General features: G+C 36.6%; 1 protein-coding gene across 1 annotated transcript; it reads right to left on the bottom strand.

The window, feature by feature from the left end:
• Window positions 1-3,452: 3,452 nt before the first annotated feature.
• Window positions 3,453-19,446, bottom strand: LOC148836347 (uncharacterized). The gene is made up of 6 exons (XM_088914136.1): window positions 19,407-19,446; window positions 18,792-19,145; window positions 16,897-17,247; window positions 15,512-15,625; window positions 5,815-5,918; window positions 3,453-3,644 (listed from the first exon to the last, which is right to left on the bottom strand). Exons 1-6 carry the CDS (start codon window positions 19,444-19,446, stop codon window positions 3,453-3,455), a joined length of 1,155 nt encoding a protein of 384 aa, XP_088770262.1.
• Between the last annotated feature and the right edge of the window lie 7,008 nt (window positions 19,447-26,454).

The following is a 26,454-nucleotide window of genomic DNA, read 5'->3' as shown; positions in this document are numbered from 1 at the left end:
CAGTATGGTCAGATGCTTTGCAGATGTAGGGATAGTAATTCTGACTTTTGAACTCACTTACACCTGGGATTCGCGTTATTCAAAATAAGATTTTTAGAAAACTGAACTAGGTTCAATTTGATGATACAAAAGGTATATCACTGGGCAGAGTGATAGAGACTGAAATACCAAAAAAATTCAATATAGTGTCCATAATATTTACTATTTTAGTTTTCAAAGAAATGTTTATTTCTTAAAAGAAAGCTAAGGCTAGGAGCTACAGTAGGTTCGAACCCTCAACCTCCAGCATGCAAGTCATACGCCAAAGCCATTATACCAACGTGCCACTTGACACATTAAGCTATAACTGAAAAGGGTAGGCAAAATGTTTCCAAGTAATCACAGGTGAATGAGTCAAATTGATGCAGATGTTTACAAAGAAAGTGGGCTACGGTAATAATTTGAGCTTTATGAAAATAAATCCTTAAATATCATTATTGATTTCTTTAGATACGTGATTCCTTATTATATTCCCCATTAATCAAATTCTAAAAAGAATGCTTTTTTTACTACTATAAGGAGCACAAGTATTTATAGAAAAGGTTAAAACATTATAACTTTGCAAAGTATATAAACTTAATATACTCAGAAGGAGCACATAAAAACTTTTCCAAAATAATCATAGTAAGTAACCAAATTAAAGAATTTGATGCTTAAAATGTTTATGAAGAAAGTGAAATACTGATGTGTATTTTTTATTTAAACTACCCATACCAGCCATATACAGCTTACATAATATGTTTATATTCCTAAAATAATATCATGTATGACATTCAGAGATGTTATGCTCCTGTTATTTTTGTCCTCAGCTACCAAAATTTCCATTTAGTTGTAAAATTCCATATAAATATTAAATTTTAAGTGGATTTAAACATGCACAGTAAAGAGATTAAATGAAGCAATACCCCACTAGTGCTGCTTGTCGGTCATTTTGGCCAGCCGATCACGTTCTGCTGTATAACATGCTAATCTGCAGATAATTTCACGTAGTACAGGGTTTTTCCGTGCATTTTGAATGGCTGCATCTGTATATATATTTATTATACATATTGTATACAGCTGGTAGTGGTAGCTAAATATAAAAAAATAAGGTACACAAGAGTATTCTACCTAAATAATTTCTGCATCAAAGTATTTGACTCAGTCACTTGCTGTGGTTATCTTGGAAACTCTTCGACATCCTTGTTCTAACTATAAAGTTTTTTTTAATATTATAAAGAGCTATAATGTTTTTTTCTATGAGTAATGATTTGATTTGATTTAAAAATGTTTTTTGATTTGATTTGAAAAGTACTTTTTAAAATTAATATTGAATATTAATATGGAATTACAGTGCTGCCCTTGAGTTCAGTTCCTTTGGTGCTATACTTTAGCCTTAATTTATGCGAATGATGTACGTACTTTGGGAGGAGGCTTTAACATGCACAAAAACATTGATGTTTTCTGTAGTCAAAACAGGGGAATCCAAAAAAGAGAAAACAATTCTTGAATGAGTGTAATAAAACAGAGTGCCTTTCATTAAGTTAGTTATGTCTTTTATCTATGTTTCAGCTAAGATGAGATTAATATATAAGTCAAATTAGTCAGGATCCCAGAGTATAATAAGCAAGCTCATTGGTCTAAAACATTTCATATAACAAGACCCTCTGCATCTAGACAGTGTAGATTAGTAAACAACTGAGTGAGAAATAACCCTTCTTCCCTCCTTTGTTTAAATTAACAACTTCCGTGAAGAAATCCTTATTCACAAAACCATCACTTATAATAATTTATCAAGATACACACACTCATACCAAAGCCACATTTCCAAGTATGTCTTTGGGCCGTGCAGTACTGTACATATAATGTACAGTATATTGTGCAGTAACCAACTGCAGTATGATATAATCGGTACATAAATGTATGGTATACACAGTAAATGCAGTACCGTACTGTAAAGTCACTACAGTCCAGTATACATTAAATATATTTTTATAATCAAAATTTAAAGTAAAAATTGTTTCCTGATTACTTGTTACTGAAATTTGAATTAAGACAAAATATTTCAATATTATTTTAATGAGGATGCAAACCTGAAAGAAGTACATCACATTCACATCAAGCTATAATAATAATCTATTTTGTATATATCCAACCAAATTATTTTATGTAAAATTGTCCCAAGGGGCTCAGCATTGACTAGGATCAAATACCAGGCTTTTTCTAATGTCAACCCAAATGCTTCCACATGCCACATTAAGCATTTCTTTATGGAATATTAATATGGAATTTTGTAACTAAACTGAGCTTTTGGTAGCTAATATTGGAAATAACTGAAGTATAATAACATCTCTGAACATCATTAACAATTTTATTTAAGGATAATAAAAAAATTAAAATAATATATAGCTGGAACATATATAGCTAAAGTAAAAAATAAGGTAAACAATATATTCCACCTTCATAAACATTTTCTGTTTTTTTAACTTTCACTTGCTGTGGTTATTGTGGGAAAGTGGTGACATGTTCCTTTAAATATATTGGTGGCTCAATGGTAGGATTCTGCACTATGCACAAAAGGGTTCGTGTTTTATTCCATTTCTGAAAATAAAGCTGCAAATAAAAAATCCTCTCACTAAACCAGCGTTTCGTGTCTTCACAGCGATCTGTTTCCAAGACCTTTCTAACCACCTCATATTCCTGTCACGAATGGTGTGAAGAACCCTATGTAGGTCGGGTAGTGAACAAATCCAAAAGAGCAAGACGAAGTCGGAGTCGGGTAGGAAGGCAATGTCATTATCCAGGAGGCTTGAAGAGAGTGCTAACAAATCCAAAAGGGCAAGGCGAAGTCAGAGTCAGGAAGACAGGCAGTATCGTATCCAGGAGGCTTGAAGAAAGGTTTCGCAAAAAGGGTTTTGAGGGTGAAGAACTCAGAGAAACAGTTGACTGTTTAATACCAAGCAGTGAAGTGAGGGTTGAGGAGGTTTAAATAGAAGGTGCGGAGAGAAGTGAGAGACGTTATAGGATAATTTGATTGTATGCTGTCGTTTTTGGGAATTGGAATGGGCTGGAATAAACCTTTACTTGTTCCTGTGTATCACCAACAGCTCTATATAAAGGATATTATGAATATGTTCACAATGCTGTCCTCTTTCACATTTAAAGAAAGATTTATCAGCTAAAAACAGAAAACAAACATTAAAGCAGACAAAATGGTTTGCAGGTGTTTTATTTATTTGTTAGCAGACCTCAAGTAGGTTATTTCCTGGAAAGAAGTGAAGAAAGTAGAGGAAAAAACACAGTGTGTCAGCTTTAGCAAGTACAGTATATTCTGCAATGTGCTATGGTTGTGTATTAGCTAACGGGGCATCAGCATTTGGTTTCTTTACATGCTCGGAAGTAACAGTAGCACTGGCAGTGTGCTCACTGGTGACTCAGATATTAATGCTATAATTACTGTCCAGGTCAATTTTATAATTATAGAATGAAAAAAAATAATCCCGCTGTTGATATCTGACTTTGGCATATACAGCCTTACTGCTTGTCTTTCTTGTCTTCTTCTCAGACTTAGCTTTACCATCACTGAAGTTCAAGGCAGCATAATTCAACATGTCTGTAACCTCATTCTGAAAAAAAAGCAGTTAGATATCACTACATTTTTCAAAACCCTTAATTTTCTACAGTATATACATTATCTTCCATATTTTATGTGATTACCACCTCAATACTTGTTTTTTTTTATTTGTAAAGCTTGGGATGTACAGGATGTATGCCTAGCTTTAAACTTGCAGAAGTATAGCTAACTAATGGACATGGGAAAGATGTACTTACAAGGACACACAAGATGTGCAGAAAAGGAAAACAAGTTGAATTCGGGAGTTTAATTTGAGAGGTGAAAGAAAGGATGTTGACTACAGATGCAGTCATTCAAAATGGGTGGGGTATTTCGCGGTATACCCCGGTGGGCGTGTCGCAGTATCACGCAGTATCACGGGGTAAATCGCGTCATTTGACGTCATGCCAGAAAGTATCTGGCATCACCTTGTAAAACCGCCAGGAGGAGCCAATAAAGCTTAACCTCTCATGTACTGTACAGCATTTGAGCTTTTAAATTTAAACTGTGTATTACAGCATGTTAATCATCAGTCATTAAAATGTTGGTATATTTTATGAAAGCAAGATTGCTCAGTTGGAGAAAGTACACAACCTACCTTTATCAGAAATATTTATGCATCAAAGCCTTTACCGAAGATATTAGCAATAGTATTAATAATGAATGACTTTGGACAAGCTGTAAACTCAAAGTATAATTTCTTGAGCACATTTGTACAAGCACTTGGAATCTGTCCAAGCCCTACTTTGTCAGGCATTTTCTTTTACTGCAACGGACATAAAAACTCCCTTGATTTTAACAGGGCGTTTCATAATTTCTTACTACGAAAATTATTTAAACTGCGACACTTATCATTAAACTAGAGCTCAAAATATCACAAGGATCCTCAAGAGCAAGCAAAGACTGTATTAAAAGATACTTGTATCAGATACATGAGAATCCAGTGTTTTTTATCAACGCTTTCTTTTCCGTATACCAGATATTACGGAACCACTTCAGAAGGGTGTCAGCCAGTCAGATTCCAGGAATCGGTACTTTAAAGAAAAAATACACACCAGTATTCCATTTCTCCCTAAACAATTTAAGCATCGAAGTATTTAACTAACATGTGAAATAGCGTGTAAAAAAGTGGTAGTTTTAAGCTTTTCTGCTAATATAATATGGAATCGGGTATCTAAAGAAATTAATAACGATATGATTATATTCGTGTACTGCGACAGGGCTGTGTAGGGCTGTTTCGCCTCTCTCTTCATGTGACTTCCCTAATAGCCCACTGGTATCCGTGCCTGATTACTAACCTACAGTTTGTGTGTTCAAATCCAGCTGGCGCTGCGACTTTTCTTTTAACAAACATTTCTTCGAAAAAATAGAATAGCAATATTATGGACAATCAATTGACTTTTATATTTCTAAATATCACAACATGATCGAATCTAAGTCATTTTTGATAATAATGAATAGTCACCTTCTTCCCTTCTGACAACGGTCCCTGCTTCTGCTTCCTGCTTCTATTGTGTGTGTGTGTGTGTGTGTGTGTGTGTGTGGGGGGGGGATCCCTTCAGATCTCCCTTCAGATTTAAAAGGTTATTAATCATATCTTCGGTGTCGCATCTTACCAGTGCAGCTGATCTTTTGCTGCCTGGGTGGGTCAACTATCACAAAGCTTTAGAGAACCTAACATTTCTATTATCAACAAATTGTAAATTTTAATAGAGTAAATTTTTATAGAGAAATGGAGGCTGTACAGTATCCGTTACAATATAAACATTTATATTGATTTAAATCGCGTTTTGATTTAAATCGCAAACGCGTGTTTAATTATATGTGTTTTTTTAATCATAATCAGACAAATGCAACATAAATTGATACAGTATCTTTGTCTTCTAAGTATCTTAATAAACTTTCAGCATAGCTTTCTCCCCGTTTAGATTTATTTTTCTTGGGATTTTGGGATCAAACGTGGAAGGATTAGATTGTAATCGTTTTTATTTTTCAAATACGTTTTAGAAAAGTGTAATCTATACTAAAAAGCTGTTCACCACCTGCTATACAGATACATATAGTAATACTTTAGCCAACACACTGCCCGCGCGCCCGAGAGAGAGAGTAAGACCGAGGGGTGCAGAAGCAGGGAACTATTTACAAGGAAATGTATACCTGCCCAGACTGTACGCCCACTTCACTGTGGGACAGCCGCACTGGTCGGCGGCCTTCCAAACCCCGCCCTGACCACTTTCACTCCTGTCCTGCTCTTCCCCACGCACCCCAACCGGGCGCACTTCGGCCTCTGCCCGGGGCGAATGTATATTTAGATATTTACACCCAGCGCGGCACCGAGAGAGCGTCTGCATTTATAACTTAGTTTTTAAAATTATTCAAGCAATATGAAGCATCTCCTTTTACTTTTAAGTCCCTTAATTACATTGAGCACAGCTTTCTCACCCCTTAGATTAATTTTTGATACCATCCTTACATGAAGCAGAAACTTCTTGTATTTTCCGATGACATACAGTACAAGTGGAAAGTGGATTAAAATTACAGATTTTAATCGTCTTTAATTTTGTTACGTTATATGTTTTAGGAACGTTTCATCTATACAAACACCACAAAACTATTCTCGATTGTATTTCTGAATGTTATGTTACACCTACAGTAGTTCACTGCTTTAAATACATCGAATTAAGAAAGTAAGGTGTAGCACTTTAGATCTTTTTTTCTGAACCAGGGAAAATCTGGTCATGTTTCTCTATAACAATAATAAAAAACTTTATTTTACATATCACCTTTAAAAGTGGTATCTCAAAGCAATACAGTAGATGTAAACCACAGATTACAAAGTAAATACCCAGACAAACACAAACGCGTTTTTAATAAAATGCTTTTATTCATTCAGCAGAGAGAGAGAGAGACATCCAGCAGAGAGAGACACACACACAGGTTTTCATTGACAAAAAGTAATTGTTTTTTTTACATTCCTCTTGTCTAACAGGAATGTTTTGTTTGTGGACAGACTGTCCACAAACGTGAGACTGTCTTTCTCAGACTCACATTCCCGATGTCCCCCGCCCCGGTCAACAATCCTAGGAAGAACACGAAACAGCCTGTTAATAAAATTGTTACAATTTTGTTCGGTCAGTTCTTCCTCCCAGAATTTATAGATCGCATCGATCAGTTCCTGCTTTGTGAAGGGCTTAGCAGTTTTCCGAACGTAGTCTTTCAACGAATGCCAAACCATCTCTATCGGATTTAGATCTGGGGATTCGGCTGGAGTTTTCACCCAGTTCACTCCTTCTGCCACAAGCCTTGCCCTTGCTGCTATGTGTTTCGGATCGTTCCCTGATATATGTGCTCCCTGATATATGGGGCGGCATACTGTGTGACCACGACTTCCTCGAAGAATTCATGGTCCATAATTCCTTCGAAAATAAGAAGTGGGCCTCTTCTAGATATACCCCCCCAGACATGAACCTTCAGTGGATGCTTTGGCTTGTCCACATATCTCCCCTTTTTGCAAAATGACATTGTTGAAAACTGTTCCAGAGCCACTGTTGTTTCGTCGGTGAAAAGTACATCCTGAAATGCCTCCCCCTGTTCAATCCATTGGAGCGCTTGTTTGAGTCTTTCCTCTTTGTTTTTTAGCCTTATCATGGGGCATGTGTTGGTTTTTCTGTATCTCCATCCAAGCCTCCTGTGCACTCTTCTTATCGATGTCGGACTAACGGTCGCACCGAGGTCAGCCCATAGCCGTCTTTGGACTTGCATCACCGGTAGCTCATCATTTTCATCAGTCAGTTTTTCGATAGCATGCACAATAGGACTTGAAAAAAAAAGACATCAACAGTTAGTTTTAAAAATAATGTGCGTAGTTGTATTTACATGCAAGAAAGGTATTTTTAGAAAGTTATTTACCTTTGAATCGTCCTCGGTTTAGATTCTCTTTGCCTCCTCTCCCCTTTATAATGTCGTCTCACTGTGCTTTCAGAAACGAAGATGTCCATCGAAGCCAAATGCTGTACAATGTCCCGTGTTGACTTCCCGTTTCTTTTCATCTTCATTATTTGGTGTGAGAGAGTCTTCGTGATTTTGGCCATTGTCCGTCTCCTTACCAAAGCGATACAGTGGTGCAGCTTGAATTCTGTACCTATATACTGTATGGTATGGTACAGATAAAACTTACACCATACCGATGAGCTAATACCAGGGAAAAACACTCCTATTTTATTTAAAACACAATACGCCAGGAAATGTGTCTGATGCATTAGCAAGTTAAAACAATTGCGTCGAAAACGTGGGCGTAACAGCTGTTCCTTTTTCTGATCACTCGCTCTCTGGATACACGTCTCACCTGTCCTGTTCTTTGTTTTCCTAATTTGCTGATTATGCTTGCTGCGATCCACTCCTACCCTCACACCTAAAGAAGACTATTTTAATTTTCTTGGTGCGGTTCATTGTGCAATTAACCCTTGTATGTGCTGTCCTTAAGGTGATATCACATAAAGGTGATATGTAAAATAATGTTTTTTATTATTGTTATAAAGAAACATGATCAGATTTTCCCCGGTTCAGAAAAAAAGATCTAAAGTATACTAGTTTGTCACTAGTATACTTTTAATACACTCTTTGCTGTGCTCTTGAGGATCCTTGTGATATTTCAAGCTCTGGTTGGATGATAAGTGTCGCAGTTTAAATAATTTTCGTAGTTGGAAATTATGAAACGCTCTGTCAAAAGCAAGGGAGTTTTTGTGTCCGTTACAGTAAAAGAAAATGCCTGACAGAATAGGGCTTGGACAGATTCCAAGTGCATTTTTGCAATTCACGTTGCATTATGCATTGTGCTGCTGTAATACAGTTTAAAATAATTAAAACTCTAAACAGTATCAGCTTTATTTATGGGTTGCAATTTAAAAAAAGTCAAAAACCGTGCTCAAAATGCAATTTAGAGCTTTCTGGCAAGAGGAGACACCCAAATTAATAATGTAACATGCCACTGTTTGTGCATGAACAAGGTTATACTGCTATTTCCTTAGATACATGATTAAAAAAAAATAAAACATTTTTTGAATCCCCGGCGGAACCGGGCATCCATATGAATCAAGTAATAGGTTTATTCCATGCTGAAAAAAAGAAGAAAGAAAACACATTCCATAAGAATCAGCGCTTTTATATATCGCCTTTAAAGGTGGCTTCTCAAAACGCTTTACAGGATAAAAACAACAATAACAGCAACAACAACAATATTGTATTTCATTGCGCTTTGACAGATCGTCCTTAAATCAATTGTTGACTTTTCTCTCTTTACTACTGTACTTGTTAGGATTGACTGAGCTCCGCTCTGTACCACACAATAATCCCCCCAGAGTCTCTGCCCCGGGTGATTTGGTTTTTTTTGACAGAGGGTAAAAAACCCTCTCTCTCGCTTGCCCTCCCCCCCATGTATTGTCTGTTTTTTTTGTGCTGTCCTTTGACAAAACAAGCCTCGCCAGATAATGTGAATCGAAACCTGTTTTTCTAGCTTTTAAAGTCGTGCGATGTGTAAGCGGGAACACATCATTATATCTTACATATGAAAAATACATAATATAGCTCCCAAACAAACGCAAACGTGTTTTTAAGATGCTTTTATTCACTCATAATCCGACAATTTCAGGAAGACTAAGGAAGGACTAAGGGAATTGTCATCTGTTGTTGAAGCTCTGTGAGCTCGGTGACTTTGAGACCACTTGTTATCCCGGGTTGTTTGAATCGCCATAATTCAAATAGAGAAAAAAGAGCTGACTGACAAGATTTAAGATGTGGCTGTCAATGTTTGATTAAAAAAAAACACATTGCCCGACATTTGTTGCATTGCTTGAAAAATAACTTTATTTTGAGAGACTGGATAAGTAATTCAAGTGTTTTTTTTAACTTCCTCAAAAACAACTAATAATTTAACTACAGATGCAGTCATTCAAAATTGGTGGGGTATTTCGCGGTATACCCCGGTGGGCGTGTCACAGTATCACGCAGTATCACGGGGTAAATCGCGTCATTTGACGTCATGCCGGAAAGTATCCGGCATCACCTTGTAAAACCGCCAGGAGGAGCCAATAAAGCTTAACCTCTCATGTACAGCATTTGAGCTTTTAAATTTAAACTGTGTATTACAGCATGTTAATCATCAGTCAATAAAAAGTTGGTATATTTTATGAAAGCAAGATTGCTCAGTTGGACAAAAGTACACAACCTACCTTTATCAGAAATATTTATGCATCAAAGCCTTTACCGAAGATATTACTAATAGTATTAATAATGAATGACTTTGGACAAGCTGTAAACTCAAAGTATAATTTCTTTAGCACATTTGTACAAGAACTTGGAATCTGTCCAAGCCCTACTTTGTCAGGCATTTTCTTTTACTGCAACGGACATAAAAACTCCCTTGCTTTTAACAGAGCGTTTCATAATTTCTAACTATGAAAATTATTTAAACTGTGACACTTATCATTCAACCAGAGCTCGAAATATCACAAGGATCCTCTAGAGCACAGCAAAGACTGTATTAAAAGAATCGCGTATATAAAGAAATTAATAAGATATAATTATATTTGTGTTCTGCGACAGGGCTGTGTAGGGCTGTTTCACCTCTCTCTTCATGTGACTCTATTCAAAAGCCATTTAGCAAAGAAGGGATGAGAAGTGTGACAAACTAGTATACTTTATATCTTTTTTTCTGAACCGGGGAAAATCTGATCATGTTTCTCTATAACAATGATAAAAAACATTATTTTACATATCACCTTTAAAAGTGGCATCTCAAAGCAATACAATAGATGGAAAAACAGTTAAAAGGACCAAAGTAAATACCAGACAAACGCAAACGCGTTTTTAATAAAATGCTTTTATTCATTCAGCAGAGAGTGAGAGGGACATCCAGCAGAGAGAGACACATACACCGGTTTTAATTGACAAAAAGTAATTGTTTTTTCGTTGATCCGATCACGAATTCTTTTCCAGTCGCACGAAGTAAGGGTTGACAATCTCCGATTTACCATGCTACTAATGGTTTCCCGGAGATTTCAAGGCAAGGCACTTTTGCCACTGGACCCATCGAAATTTACAGACGTGGTCCACCCCCAGTAAATTTCAAAAGTCACAAGATTTCGAAACACGGGGGCGGCATAGCGGTCGGCTCTTGCTTTCCCGTCCAATGAAAGGCAGGTTCCTTTTGCCGAAGTCGGGAGACATTAAAGGCTTGCCACACCCGGACTGTTAAACCAACGCATTAGCACGTCAAACCCCATTGAGGAGCCGGGCGCAATAATTGTTTTGTCCCTTGATTTACTGATCTGCATTTATTACAGAAATCGAGTTCCTGCTCTTTGCAGACGACCTGGTCCTGCTGTCGCCCACAGAACAGAGGCTGCGGCAGAACCTGGCACTGCTGGAGCAGCACTGTCAGACCTAGGTGCTGACAGTCAATCTGGACAAGACCAGAGTTATGGTTTTCCAGAAAAAAAGCCAGACCTCAGGTAAACAGGTACAAATTCACACTTAACAACTACACATTAACACCTAACAATGGGAGCAGGGCCGAATTAGGCCAGTACCCACTGTTGTTAAACATACAGAAAAGAATATTAAAGTATTGGCTTTGGTATTAGCCATACAGAACATTAAAGTGCCCCTTTCCATTCAGCGGGTGTCTGAGCCACTGTGTCCTATCTTCTGACAGTCGCTCTTGTGAATGTCTGTAGAGTTTATCTTATTTTTAGTACTATATTTTTATATTATATTCCCTATTAATCAAACTCCAAGAGCACTCTGTCAAAGTGCAATGAAATACAATATTGTTGTTGTTGCTGTTATTGTTGTTTTCATCCTGTAAAGCGTTTTGAGAAGCCACCTTTAAAGGCGATGTATAAAAGCGCTGATTCTTATGGAATGTGTTCCGCCGGGGAACAAGTATAACCTTGTTCATGCACAAACAGTGGCATGTTACATTATTAATTTGAGTGTCTCCTCTTGCCAGAAAGCTCCAAATTGCATTTTGAGTGCGGTTTTTGACTTTTTTTAAATTGCAACCCGTAAATAAAGCTGATACTGTTTAGACTTTTATTAGGATTTAGACTTATATTAGGATTATATACTTTGTGAAAAGTGATAGTCTTTTAACCTTTTCTGTGAATTCGCTTGTTATCTAACAAATGCATACTTTTAGAATTTGATTAACAGGGAATATAATATGGAATTGCGTATCTAAACAAATTAATAACGATATAGTTATATTCATGTACTGTCTGGCGGAATAAACTGAAGAGGTTAGTTAATGCGACGCGGAATTACTTTCCACCCCCTCTACATTCTCAGAGTAGAACAGACTAACCTTCTAATGAAAGACGGTCCACCCCCCACAGACAGGGAAAGTGCCCACAGGCACTTAAACTTAATATGGTCAGTAACAGTAAACAGTAACATGGTCAGAAGGAGCACGTACAAACGTTTCCGAAATAACCACATGTAAGACTCTGATGCTTAAAATGTTTAGGGAGAAAGTGGAATACTGGTGTGTATTTTTTCTTTGAACTACCAATACCAGCCATATACAGTCTGTAACGTAGGGATTTCTATATGTCTTTATTTAGTGGTTACATTAGTGACAAAGGCTAAACTTTTAGCTTCAGTAACGCGTACATATCTCCCCTTTTTATAAAACGACATGGTTGAAAACTGTTCCAGAGCCACTGTTGTTTCATCAGTGAAAAGTAAATCATGAAATGTCTCTCCCTGTTCAATCCACTGGAAAAAAGAAAAGGAGCATAAAGCGTCTGAATGTCATAAACGATATTCATTTAGGAACAGAATCAGAGATATGTTTTTAACTGCACTGCATCGGAGAGAATACCATAGTGTGTTTTTTTTTTACTCCCTGGCGGAAACTGGCTTCCATAAGAATCAGTATGGCTCCGAGATTAAATAAAACTTCACTCGCACCAAACAAATGTATATTTCTAAATATCACAACATGATCGAATTTAAGTCATTTTAATAACAATGAATAGTCACCTAGGCGTTACAATATAAACATTTATATTGATTTAAATCGCGTTTTGATTTAAATCGCAAACGCGGGTTTAAATATATGTGTTTTTTTATTCACAATCAGACAAATGCAACATAAATTGATATCTTTGTCTTCTAAGTATCTTAATAAACTTTCAGTATAGCTTTCTCCCCGTTTAGATTTATTTTTCTTAACTAGTATACTTTAGATCTTTTTTTCTGAACCGGGGAAAATCTGATCATATTTCTCTATAACAATAATAAAAAACATTATTTTACATATCACCTTTATGTGATATCACCTTAAGGACAGCACAGGTGAGACATTTATCCAGAGAGCAAGTGATCAGAAAAAGGAACAGCTGTTACGCCCAGGTTTTATGCTCTCTCTCTGCTGAATGAATAAAAGCATTTTATTAAAAACGCGTTTGCGTTTGTCTGGGTATTTACTTTGTAATCTGTGGTTTACATCGACTGTATTGTTTTGAGATGCCACTTTTAAAGGTGATATGTAAAATAAAGTTTTTTATTATTGTTATAGAGAAACATGATCAGATTTTCCCTGGTTCAGAAAAAAGACGATTAAAATCTGTAATCTTTCCACTTGTATGTCATCGGAAAATACAAGAAGTTTCTGCTTTGTGTAAGGATGGTATCAAAAAGTAATCTAAGTGGTGAGAAAGCTGTGCTCCTCAAAGCGCTTTACAGGATAAAAACAATAACAACAATAGTGTTAGCCTAGCAAACGATTTTTTTATAGAAATACAAAATGAGATATAATGATGTGTTCCGGCTAAGACATTAACGAGTACAACCCCCCTCTCTGCGGGAGTGCTGGCTGTGATGAATTAAACCGGTTTCACAGGTATTTTCAAAGTAGAAGGGGGCGAGATTTCCAGCGAAAGACACCTCCCCCCTCCAAAACCAAGGTAGTACAGTACTTACTAGTTAAGAAAGCTAGGCTCCTCAATGAAATCGCTTTAACATGCTAATGCGTTGGTGTAACAGTCCAGGCGTGGCAAGCTTCTAATGTCAACTCGACTCGATTGGAAGACAATGAACATATTCTAGCCCTAAATGAATTAATAGCAAACAAGGTTTACATAAAAGACATTTTTCCAAGAAAGTTTATAATAATACGATCTATAGTTGAAATCTGAGCCTAAATAAAAAGAAAAAGCATTTTCAGAGAGCAATCACGCTGTGTTTATGTAGAAAAAGTGATTAGGTTTATGAGCAATCTAATTACTTATTCGTTTAAAACACTATATAAAATAAAGTTTATTATTAATTTGCTGGACAGAGTGGTGAACATTATTATGGATAAGACAAAGATAACGATCCTGATCAGTTTAGAAATCGGTGTACGCTGTAAGGTTTTTACTTCTTAAACTTTTAAAATACACGTTTCGAATAGAAAGAAATCATCTTCCTGGTACAGTATGTATAGCAAACCAGCACGTCTTTTTTCTCCAATCAGAGGGGTTAGACGCTCGGTTAAAACCAAAGGAGATTGTCTGTTATAGTGGACATAAAAACAAGAGTTCGCTGGCATTATATCCTAGAAGACACAGACCGGCGCTAGACCGGGAGAATGCCCGCAGCGTAAAAGAAAATGCCTGATGAACTAGGGATTGGACAGTTTCCAAGTGCTTGTACAATCGATGGAAATGTTCAAATAAATGTGCAGAAGAAATAAACAAAATAATCATTTATTTCTTTATCATATTGGCTAGCTAATGTCCTCTCTTTGCTAGTTAGTGGCTGTGTTTCTGCGTTGGGTAGCAACGGGTGACTGTTCTCAGGCGGAAGATGTAAACAGCTTAATTTTCATGTTAAATAATTTTTTTTTAATTAAAATTCATTCTATACAGCAATCGCATATTTGGGTACCGTTTCATAAAACTTTCATGCTTAAAATGTTTAGGGAGAAATGGAAGACTGGTGTGTATTTTTTCTTTAAACTACCAAGACCAGCCATACACAGTACAGTTTACATACATACAGTAATGTTTATGTTCCTAAATTAATATCGTTTATGACCTTCAGATGTGTTATGCTCCTCTTCTTTTTATGCTCAGCTACTAAAATTTCCCTTTAGTGGTAAAATTCCATATAAATATTCAAAACTAAGCAGATTAAAATGTGCACAGTAAAGAGATTAAATGATTAAATCTTTTCACTACCAACCAATGCACCACGAGTGCCCCTGTCGGTCATTTTGGCCAGCCAATCACTTACCGCGGTGCCCTACGGTGCCCCGGGGTGGTTTGTGGGTAGATTACCGTACCGCGGGTTTGTACCGCGCATTTTGAATGGCTGCATCTGTATCCTTTGTTCTGTCTGAATGGGGTCTGGGTTTCCTCATCCTATGGCCAGGAAGCTATCTCTTAACAAAGCAGTTTAAGGCAAAACTTTACCTAGACAGCTGGTAAATTGTGGGAATTAGATTTAATATTAGCATTGTCATTGTGATGATGACAAGGCTGTAAAAACTCAGACCCAGATCCAAATTCCATGTCCTGTGTTCAGATCATTGTACCTAACACAAGCAGGTCAAGCGTTACATTAGTTTAACGTCTAATGCTTTCTCAAAGCAAAATTTACAATATATATTCTGATTGTATGCTAGTATTCCCTTTCAGCTGCAAAGTACTATTATTGAAAATTGAGACAAACTTCCGCAACAAGAGTAATAAACGTTTGTTGATATATTTGGTCCTTTGGTATGAGGAACAACCACCACTTTTTTAATAATCATTTTACTTTTCATCTGGAGGAACTGGGTTTTTTATTATTATTATTATTGTGTTGCTATGATAATATATGTTAAATTCTAACCTTCACAGTGTTCACATTTTCTCTTCCATCTTCCATAGACAAGGACAGAAATCACAGTCACACACACAGCATTAGACACCAGCAAGCCAATAACAAGGGGATCCAGAATACATCCTGATTGAGCAGTAACAGAAGATTCTAAAAAAAAAATTGAAAATTATTTTCTAAATCTGAATATATATATATATTTCCCTATAAGGATATAAAAAATGCAGATATATATATATTTTACATGTTGCACAAAGTATTGAAAGTTCTTTCAGAATTAACAATTGAATCTTTCTTCAACTGGTCATAATGAACTGTTTCTGAATACCTTCATTCCATAAGTGAGATGAGTACCTTCACTACATAATACATTGTGTATATTTTGTTTGCAGTTAACAAATATGTGCTTTTGTACTGAAGTGCTCAGATTTAAGGAGAAAAATCTGAAAGCAGGACAACAGGTAATTTTATTTTTTACACAATAGTTCATTACGACCCCACAAAGATAAAGTTTAATTACTTAGGATGTGATGTAAAGATGATTACCTAATTGTTTCTTAATTGGACTTAATAGACTTTCCAGGATTTTTTTTTATTTTTAGGAAATAAAACAGCCTGGAATACTGTTAATTCAGACAGGAGTAATGTATTAAGCAGAAAATAATATGGAATATAGAAAAAAAGTAATTGATTAACTATTTAAACAACTGAATACAGACAAAAATGCCAGGATATTCATCAAAACAAACCTTAAAGATGCTTTTTTCTGTATTTCTTATGTGCCATTCTGATCAAACTTTTATCAAAACCCACTGCTAATATTTCAAATACACCTAAACAATTATAATATATAAAGAGTAACAAATTAGATTAGCTGCCACATTCACATTCATATTTCTTCACTAATACCCTGCTATACTAAACATCTGAGAAAAAAAATATAAAACAAATTCATTATAATAAAGCAAACATTTAATTGTTTTTTTCTTACATTATTAGCAATGGTATCAGAGCTTCAAATAAACATCTAAGGTATTCATATTCAGTGCTGTATGTCCTATTACATATAAGTAAAGAGGCACATATTACAAAGTTCTCTTTTAGAAGACCTTTTAAAAGTTTAAAGGCTATTTGTATTAACACCTAAACATATTATAATAATATTTAATTTCCTTTCACATTTAAGTGAAAGTGTTTAGATTAGTAGTAGTAGATTTGGCTTTCATAATCATTCTAATTAAAAGGCTTAGATGCTGGATCCTTCAAAAAAAAATCCTGTTCTTCTATATTGTGTTGAAGAGTTTGAATTCACCAATGCAGTAATAAAAAAGGGAAAAAAAAGGAAAATTAAACTAAATCCATTGAAGGACTGATGAAGTGTTTGAGTAAAAACATACCTGTAATTATTAGCAGTGTTCCATTTCCAAACAATATCTCATCACATGTGGCCACAGCACAATAATATGTCCCAGCATCAGAGTGGCTGAGGTTCATCTTTGGAAGGTTATATACACAGCTTTGTGTATGAAGCCCAACCAGAGAGTTCCTCTCACACTGATCACTCTTACTTCCACTGGCGTAAATTATTTTTGGAAAGGGTTCTTTTGAGCCATTTCTGAACCAATAAACATCATGCTGACCTGGACAGGTCACAGTGTGTATTGTACACTGCAGAGTCACACTATCTCCTGGCTGGAGTGGGACAGACACAAGCTGTTGCGTAACACTCCATCTTATTGACTCTGAACCTGAAATAAAAATCAAAAAAGGTAATATGGCAGTCTGATGATTATATAATCAAATATTTATATGAGTTATTTTAAGTACATATAGTTTGAAATAATCTGAAAATATAGTTATATTGAACTTTGAAAAGATAAAATTTTCTTATTGCTGTGAAAAAGAGGGATATTGTATATGAGCTATAATTTGCAGGTTGGCTATTGGAGAATTTCATTTCCACATATCACAAGAATGGTGTTAAACTGCTGGGAAGTACCACAGTTTCTGATGTTTGAGAATTAATCATGCTGCATAGAATTGTACTTCTTTATATATAAATGTTATATGCATCAAATAATTGGAAAAAAATCTCAAACAGACTATAAACAATTTAACATTTTGCATTTTAAAACAAGGTACATTGGAAAAAAAAACAAACATGATGACACAAAGACATAGGAACATCATTCTGGCCAATCAGACATTTAACTAATATTTTTTAGTTGCTATTTTTTTTGTTTTAATCTTTGCACCATTCTCTGGGGTAAAACAAAAACCTTAAAGAAATGTGTCACGTACACCTGACATATCTTTAAGCATGTAACTTCACTCAGAATATTCTAACAAGAAGCTCTTCTGTATAAATGGATACTTTCTAAAAACAAATTCCATATTTCACCCAGACGGAATCCATGCAAACATGGGAGGAACATACAAATTCACACAGCCAAAGAATAATAATTATAAAAAGAGTTTGTTTCAATTCCAACTGTTTCTATTGGTTCTAGTGCTATTTTTCTCCTATAGTATAAGTCAAGTACTCATGCTTTGAGTACTATATTAGTCTGTCTGCGGGAGATTAGTATTTTAGGATTAATCCCAAATTTAACTATAATATACCATGCAAAACATAATTAAATGATAAAAACTGCATCCAGCTATTGCTATAATAAAAAATTGCTTGAATATTCTAAAACCATTTGTAAATTTACACACTGTGGCTAAGGATCTGCACCTGTGGCTGGAAGGTTGTCGGTTTATTTCCTGTGGCTGGCAGAGGAATCCTACTCCGTTGAGCCCCTGAGCAAAGCCCTTAACCCCAACTGCTCCAGGGGCGCCGTATAAAAGGCTGACCCTGCGCTCTGAGCCCAAGCTTCTCTCCCTGTCTGTGTGTCTCATGGAGATTGAGCTGGGATATGCGAAAAGACAAATGCATTCAGCTATTGCTATTATCAAAAATTGCTTTAATATTCTAAAAACATTTGAATATTTACACAGCTTATTAGATTTAATTTGTGTAATGATATCTACCATTGTACAGAAAAGATACATCAATATTACAAAAAATGCATTTGGTGATGTATTTGTGCAGAAATAAATCTATCATGATTATCACTAGCCCACAAGTGTTTGGACCAATTTTTTCAGTGGCGTTTTTATTTCGACATTCATATTGTTATAGTATCGCATTTGCATACAGTTGTTCACTGTCCTCAAACAACTCCAAGATCAGGCAGAAGTAACTCACCATTTAGAAAAAAAAACATTATAAAGTTATACTTTAATTTACCCTGTACTTTTAAAAAGGTTCCATTTCCGAAATGCATGTGACTGGTGCGTATTATCCCACAGTAATACATTGCTGTATCTGAAGGCTGTGTTCTTGATATCATGAAATGGAATTGTTTTTTGTCCTTCTTTACCATGAAGCGTGGAGTATCTTTGAATTCTTCATAAAACATTGCCCGTTTTAAGTTTGAATAATACATTGCTATGCATTGAGGCTTCTGTCCAATTCTCTGCTTGAGCCAAACCATATAATCAGCTTCCTCTTTTGACAAGTAACAATGCAGGGTCACCTGGCTACCAAGTAGTGTTGTCTGAACGAGACCAGGCTGTGTAACCTCCTCAGTCTGAGTTAAATCTGAAATGAGAAAAATCTAAATGATATTACTGAAGCAAGAACAACCTATTGAATCAAAGGTTAAACAGTCTAATATTTTGTAAACTCCTTTTCTGAATTTAGTCTCTTCTGTCTATAAAATGATGAAAATTATTTATATATGAGGTAAAATTATTTGGTGTTACATTTTAATAATAACAAATTATTACAATTTTAGCATTTGTGAAAATGTACAGCATATATACTTTAGTAAAGGGGGTAAGAAAGCAGGAGTCTACTTACACACACAGAAAAGCATTAGAGTGACACAGAGTCCAATCATGATGATATCTGCTTCATGCCCAGTGTGTCTTGCACACGATGAAAGTTATGAACTGGAATGAAGGCTATATATTAAAAATTCATCTATAAAAACAAGAAGATAGGCGGGGAAAACTGGCTGAAGTGAATTGATTGGATGAGGAGAAATTCACTCTGGGTTGTTTAATAATTGAGAGAAGAAACACCCACACTCACTCTTAACCTACATTATGGTTTATACTCAGGTTCACCCAAAATTTGCAAAATCAGATGTAATAACCAAGGACATGTCAGAAGTTTTTTTTTTCAATGCTGTCCATGAAAAGTGTGTTATTAATTGATACAGCTACAATTTACACTTAACACTTACATTGCACACTTATTAAAACTCAAACAATTATATAATATGAATAAAGAGATTATATAGAATCTTCTGAATGTATCAAGTTAAGGATGATGTGAATGGAGGACTTAAGAAACAATATCATAGTAATTACAATGCCTTTCAAAATTGTTCACCCACATCCAAAGATGTCTTGTTTAGTTGAAGTACTAACTTTTACACATCAGTAAAGTCAATATTTAAATCAGTGCTTGAATATTTTAAAATTTTAATTAAAAATGAAAACTGAATGCTATAAAGGTTAAAATACATTTAAATATCTAAAAGAACCACAGACAAAAAATCATGCATGACTTGTTGAGGAGAAGAGGTTGAGCAACCTACTTGATAACTGTTAGTTATCTAAGTAAAAAAATGAGTAGAATGTGCTAAAATTAAAAATATATGTCACAGGATGCAGGCCTTTGAAGTAGAAACAGGGTGTGATTAATCGGGCTGTGTTGATGGCCAGGACTGTGTCAATGTTTGCCTCCCCCAAAGTTTTCAACTTCGGGTTTTCTAATGCAGACAGTGGGTCAGGGAATAATAGTAATAATTTAGGAACAATTTAGGAACACCCAGGGATTGCTGAGCCAGTTGAATCAGACCTTGAGCAGAGGGGGGAGCAGGAAAACAAACAAAAAAGTGACAAGAGCACATGACTCTTAAGGTCTGCACATTCACAGCTCTCAAACACTGTACCTTTTGTTGCTTAAATGACCCAAGCTCTCTCCTGATAATCTACTGGACACTTTCGCCCCTGACAGAGATAGTGGAAAACCCCCTGAGGGGGAGTGGCTAACCGAAAGAATAAAAATATCTGAGCCTGAACAGAGGAGGTTTTCTCTCCTCCGGAAAAAGCCCCTCAACACAAGACAGGCAACACAAGGAAAGCCACAGACTGCAAGACCACAGAAGATATTGGCCAAGAAACTGCAGACCAAGGGAGACATTGGCAGTGGAATGGAGGTACTGAGCAGAGACGTATAATACTTGAGGGCAAGGAGCAAAGAAACTGGTCTGGTGAGTTGATACTGAACAAAGGGGAATATACTGCAGCACTAGGATGACTCCCGATATAGTCCAAATGGAAACTAGAGAAATTCCCTCTTTTATGCGTGGCTTTTCTTCTCCATACCATCAAGACTTTCTAAAGCCCTCTCCTCATCAAGGACAGCTGAACCTCAGGAATTCATTGTGACCCTTGGAAGTACCTTTTGTTGTTGTGAATTCTGTTTTCTTTGTGTCTTGTGGTAATAGTAAATGTTGGTGTATTTAGAAAATAAAAGGGCACTTGTACGATACTAATGCTTGTTGCTGGTCTGTGTATGCATCGGTGATTCTGGGAGATGAACAGAACCTGTGGTAGAGGGTAGAGGGAGCCTAGCACTCTCTTTGTATTTGCTAGGTGGTATAGTCATATATGAGGTAGGAATAATTCTTCTTTGAGGGTTCTCCTCACTGTGACATATATACAAAGGCATCACTTCAAGTTCAAATTCTATACACAAAATAGATTTATGAGAGTTAAGTTCATTTTTAAAGGTTTAATAAGAGAAAAATAGATTAAAATGTGAAAAATAATAAAACACTTTATTTTATACAGCACCTTTAAAGGTGGCTTCTTAAAGCACTTTAAAGAATGACAACAGCAACTACAACAATTAAAAATAAACAATAAAAAGTACACAATGAACAATGAAAAATACACAAGATGAACACGATGAGAATATGCAGAGAAGACAGTAGATGGTGGTACTAAATACAGTAGACGCAGAGGGGTAAAGAATGGAACCAGTTAAGTAAAGGCTTTTCTAAAGAAGAAGATTTTGAGTCTGGATTTGAAGTAATTTAGAGAAGGTGAGTCTCTGATATCCTTGGGGAGAGAGTTCCAGAGTTTGGGGTGTAACAGGAGAAGTCCCTGTCACCCATAGCGTGTAGACAGGCTTGGGGGACAGTTAGGAGATCAGAATTAGAGGAGCGAAGGTTGCGAGACAGGGAGTAGGGCAATAATAGGGTGCAGCAGTGGCACTGTGGCACTGTGCCTTAGGATCTGCACCTGTGGCTGGAAGATTGCCGGTTCGTATCCTGTGGCCAGCAGATTAATCCTACTCGGTTGGGCCCCTGAGCAAGGCCCTTAACCCCAACTGCTCCAGGGGTGCCTTATAAATGGCTGACCCAGCGCTCTGACCCAAAGCTTCTCTATCTTCTCTCCCTGTCTGTGTGTCTCATGGAGAGCGAGCTGGGGTAAACAAAAAAACAAATTCCTAATACAAGAAATTGTATATGGCCAAAAAAGTGATCTTATTTTATAGATCAGACAGGTACTGAGGTGCCAAGCCATGCAGAGCCTTATAGATGAGCATGAGGATTTTGAAGTCGACACGCAACTTGACGGGGAGCCAGTGCAAGGACTCCAGGATAGGAGTAATGTGATCACTTGCACTAGACCTGGTCAGGATTCTTGCTGCCAACTTTTGGACATACTGAAGTTTGATCTATGTTGGTTTAGATACCCCAGCCAGTAGAGCATTATAATAGGTCAATTCAGGAAAAGACAAATGTGTTGATCAGCTTTTCATCCACAATTAGTGGTCACATAGGGTCTAGTCTAGCAATGTTTCTGAGGTGAAAGAAAGATGTTTTAACAATATGCTGCACATGTGGGTCGAATGTTAAGCCTGAGTCAGATATCACCCCAAGGTTTTTCAGTACAGTACCATCCACAGACAGGGTTGCAGGATTGGCTTTACAAAGTTGATGGGGGTGCCCATTAGCATAATTTCATTGTTGTCACAGTTAAGATTAAGGACAATTTCAGTCATCCAAGTTTTTATGTCAGAGATGCAATTAGATAGAATAGAGACAGCCACATCAGTGTAAGGTTAGGTATGGATGTATATTTGAGTATCATCAGCATAGAAATGATAGTTGAGGCCATGTGATCTTGAAAGCTGACCAAGTGAAAACATATAAATGCTGAAAAGTAGGGGACCCAGTATCGAACCCTGAGGAATGAGACCAATTTCAGACCTAAATCCACCAAGAGAGACAAAGTGAGAGCGATCAGTGAGGTAAGACTTGAACCATTTGATAGGCGAGAAAGTAAGATGTCATGGTCAAAAGTGTCGAAAACAGCATTGAGATCAAGAAGAATGAGGATAGACAGAGAACCAGAATCAGAAGCTATTAGAAGATCATTAGTGACTTTGACCAGTGCAGTTTCTGTGCTGTGATGTTTACGGAAGCCAGATTGGAGGGTTCAAAAAGGTTATTTACAATGAGGTGGTTATGTAATTGAAATGTGAGAACACGTTCTTGAATATTGGCAAGAAAGGGTAAGTTGGAGATGGGGCGAAAATGGTTTAGATTGTCCAGAGCCATGTTAGGTTTTTTTTGCCATAGGGGTAATGGCAGGGTTTTTTGAGGATTGTTCGTACAACACTCATTTGTTATATGGAGGACAATGGGGCAGAGAGAATAAAGTGGTGGGAATGGGATGTAATATAGAGGCGGTGGATTTCATATGTGAAAACTAGTTTACAGAGGAATGCAGAGTCAAGAAGAGAGAAGTTTGAGAGAAGGGAACCAGAAAAGTACGACAAGCAGCTAGGAGGTGTGGGAATGATATGCGTTGTGGAGAGAATGCGATGCCGGATGTTGTCAATCTTGGAGCTAAAGAAATCTAAAAATATGTTGCAAAGTTGCGATGAGGTAATATGGTGGGGCAGTTTGGCTTTAGCAGTCTGTTGATGGTGGAGAAAAGATGCCTGGGGTTGTTATGGTTATTTTCAATGATGTGAGAAAAGTAGGTGGATGTAGTTGACTCTATCATATCCTTATATTCAGAGAAGAAATCTTTCCAAACTTGATAATGTATGTTTAGGCCAGAAAGACTCTACCTGCGCTCAAGTTTCCAGGAGACTGCCTTCATAGATCGCAGATGGTCAGTGTACCAGGGGGTGGGGCGAGAAAAAGCGATGGTGCGAGGTATTAAAGGAGCAATGGTGTCAAAGGTAGATAAAAGAGCACTATTAAGCAAATGTATTTTGTCCTCTATAGCCGTGGTTCTCAAACTGTGGTACACCCCCAGGAAGTACGCCAGATGACCCTGGAAATGTGTTGTGTTCACTGAAAAATTGGAACGGGTTTTCATATTTTCTATTTTAATAAAATTAGTTTAGGTATCAAATACGCAGCCTACGTACTATGATACAGCGCGCGCTAATACTTGAGTAGACACAATAGCTAGTATGTAACTATATACCATTGTATAGGAATGTGTGCTATGAATGGAAGTGGCCAATTGTATTTAAAAAAAGTTATCTTCTGCAAATAGGGAGGTAGGAGAATGTGCATGGTTTTGGAACACTGGCTATCTTGTGAGCACTGGAAAGCGTGATAGATAACACAAAAATATTTAAGAACTGTCCTAGGTTAATTTGAGAAAATTACACCAAGCGTCTCTGTGTTTCACTCCCATGCGCATGAAATAAAAACTTCTTTTAACTTCTGAGACGGGCTCCTGAAATGGAAAGGGGGGAAAACGCAAGCTTGCCGATTGCTAAACCAGGTAAGCCCCACACTATTTTTGAAGAACTTTGTTTATCATTGGCAAAAGAGCTGACACGTATTATGTGTGGAGAAAAAGCTGCTAAACAGCTCGACCTGCTGCCCATTTTGAATGTAGAATTTTTGATATGGCAGATTATGTCAAAAGTACGCTGATAGAGCGCGTTAAGGTGAGCAGACGCTTTTGACTGCAATTAGATGAGTCTGTAAATCTCGTTGATTTGGCCAATTTGCTCGTTTATGTTAAATACGAGTTTGTATTGTTCCATGAGGACTTTCTGTTCTGTAAGCCGCTACCAACAGGAACTACAGGAGAGCACATATTTCAGCTTCTGAATGAATTTATCTAAGAAAATGGCATTGACTGGATAAAATGCGTCGGAGTTTGTACAGACGGTGTGAGAGCGATGACAAGCCGACACAGTGGTATAGTTGCACGAATTAGAGAGGTTGCTCCAGATATGAAGTGGACACACTGCAGCATCCACCGTGAGGCCTTTGACGTCAAGAAAATTCCTGACAATTTAAAATCTGTTAACTCCGTTGTGAATTGTATCAAGGCTCGACCAATCAATTCACATCTGCTTTGCTCGACTAAACAGACTCACCCCTCTCACTGAAATGGTGCTTTTTTGTTTATTTTTAATTGTTGTTGTTCCTGTTGTCATTCTTTAAAGTGCTTTGAGAAGCCACCTTTAAAGGCACTATATCAAATAAAATGTATTATTATAATATTTATTATATGTGTATGTGAGTGTGTGTGTGCATGCACGCTCATGTTGGTCATTGAGATTTTCTGGGGTTACTACAAGAAGATGACTTGGTACGTGGATGCTTTGGTTTGATCAGGGGTGGTACTTGGACCAAAAAGTTTGAGAACCACTGGTCTACAGGTCTAAACTGATAAACAGAGCCACACTTGTGGCTTCCCAGTTTTTACAGGTGCATATACAATTTATTTCTTCATGTACATCATAGTATCAAGGCTCTTCCCTCAAGATAAACTCTTCATTTCCTCAGTGCTAGTGTTAGCTACATCTGAGTCTAAAATGTAAACACCTCTCTCATCATTTTCAAATACATTGCAATTTCTAGTAGGGACATTAAGATTACCTTCCAATCTTAAATATCTTCCCATTCCTTTTTCTCATTTGGTGGTTAATGTTATATTACATTTGTTGCATAATTCTATAGGTTTCAGTTTTACAAACAGAGCCTACTATTCCTGTTTGTTTGAAGGCAGGCTCCATAGAGCACTTGTAGGTAGTACTTGGATGCTTTGGTTTGATAAGGAGTGGTACTTGTTCCAAAAAGTTTGAGAACCACTGCTCTATAGGATCAAAGGCAGAGAAACAATATAAGGAGGATAGAACAGAATTTGCAAACCTAGGCTGATTAATTGATCGCCTGTTGTGGAAATGTACAGAGCATGAGTGGGAAGTGGTAGAAGTGTATAGATGAGGGAAAGAAAGTTTATAACAGAAACAATACAAATGCAGTACTTAATTTCTCATGATATTGTTCAAGATCTTTATAAAAAACAAGAGGTTACAAGTGAAAGGAGACCATTTAGCCCATCTAATCTGTTTGATATATCAAGAGAACAGCAGCATCCCAGAATCAGGTGTTTTAAGTAGTTCCTCTAAAGCTACCAGTCTCTCCTCTCTTCTACATCTGCCTCCCAAACTTAAAGATCATTATATAATTTATTTCCTAGTTCTTCACAGGTGTTTTTTTAATTGGGATGCTAGGCCTTCCTGTCTCTTTTGTCTTTCTCTCTACCATCTTTTTTATGTTGTCTCCCTAGACTCTTGATTACACACTTAGTGATTTACCCAGAACTCAATTACCTAGGATAAACTAAGGTAAACTATACTATTGCTTTGATCACAGAGTCAATCAATGAGTCCTACATTTTGGTAAAAACACTTTATTTGAACCTCCTGAGAATTGGAAATGTTGACACTAGCCAGGTGTTACCCATTGTATCTAGATTATTCAAGAATCTAGGGGTAATGTGAATATCAGATGTTAATGTTCAATGTGTTACAATGGACACCACTTAACTCTGTTTTT

The sequence above is a fragment of the Atractosteus spatula genome, chromosome 4, assembly GCF_055471065.1.
Source record: "Atractosteus spatula isolate fAtrSpa1 chromosome 4, fAtrSpa1.hap1, whole genome shotgun sequence".
NCBI classification, from domain to species: domain Eukaryota; kingdom Metazoa; phylum Chordata; class Actinopteri; order Semionotiformes; family Lepisosteidae; genus Atractosteus; species Atractosteus spatula.
This window is presented reverse-complemented; position numbering and strand designations above follow the sequence as displayed.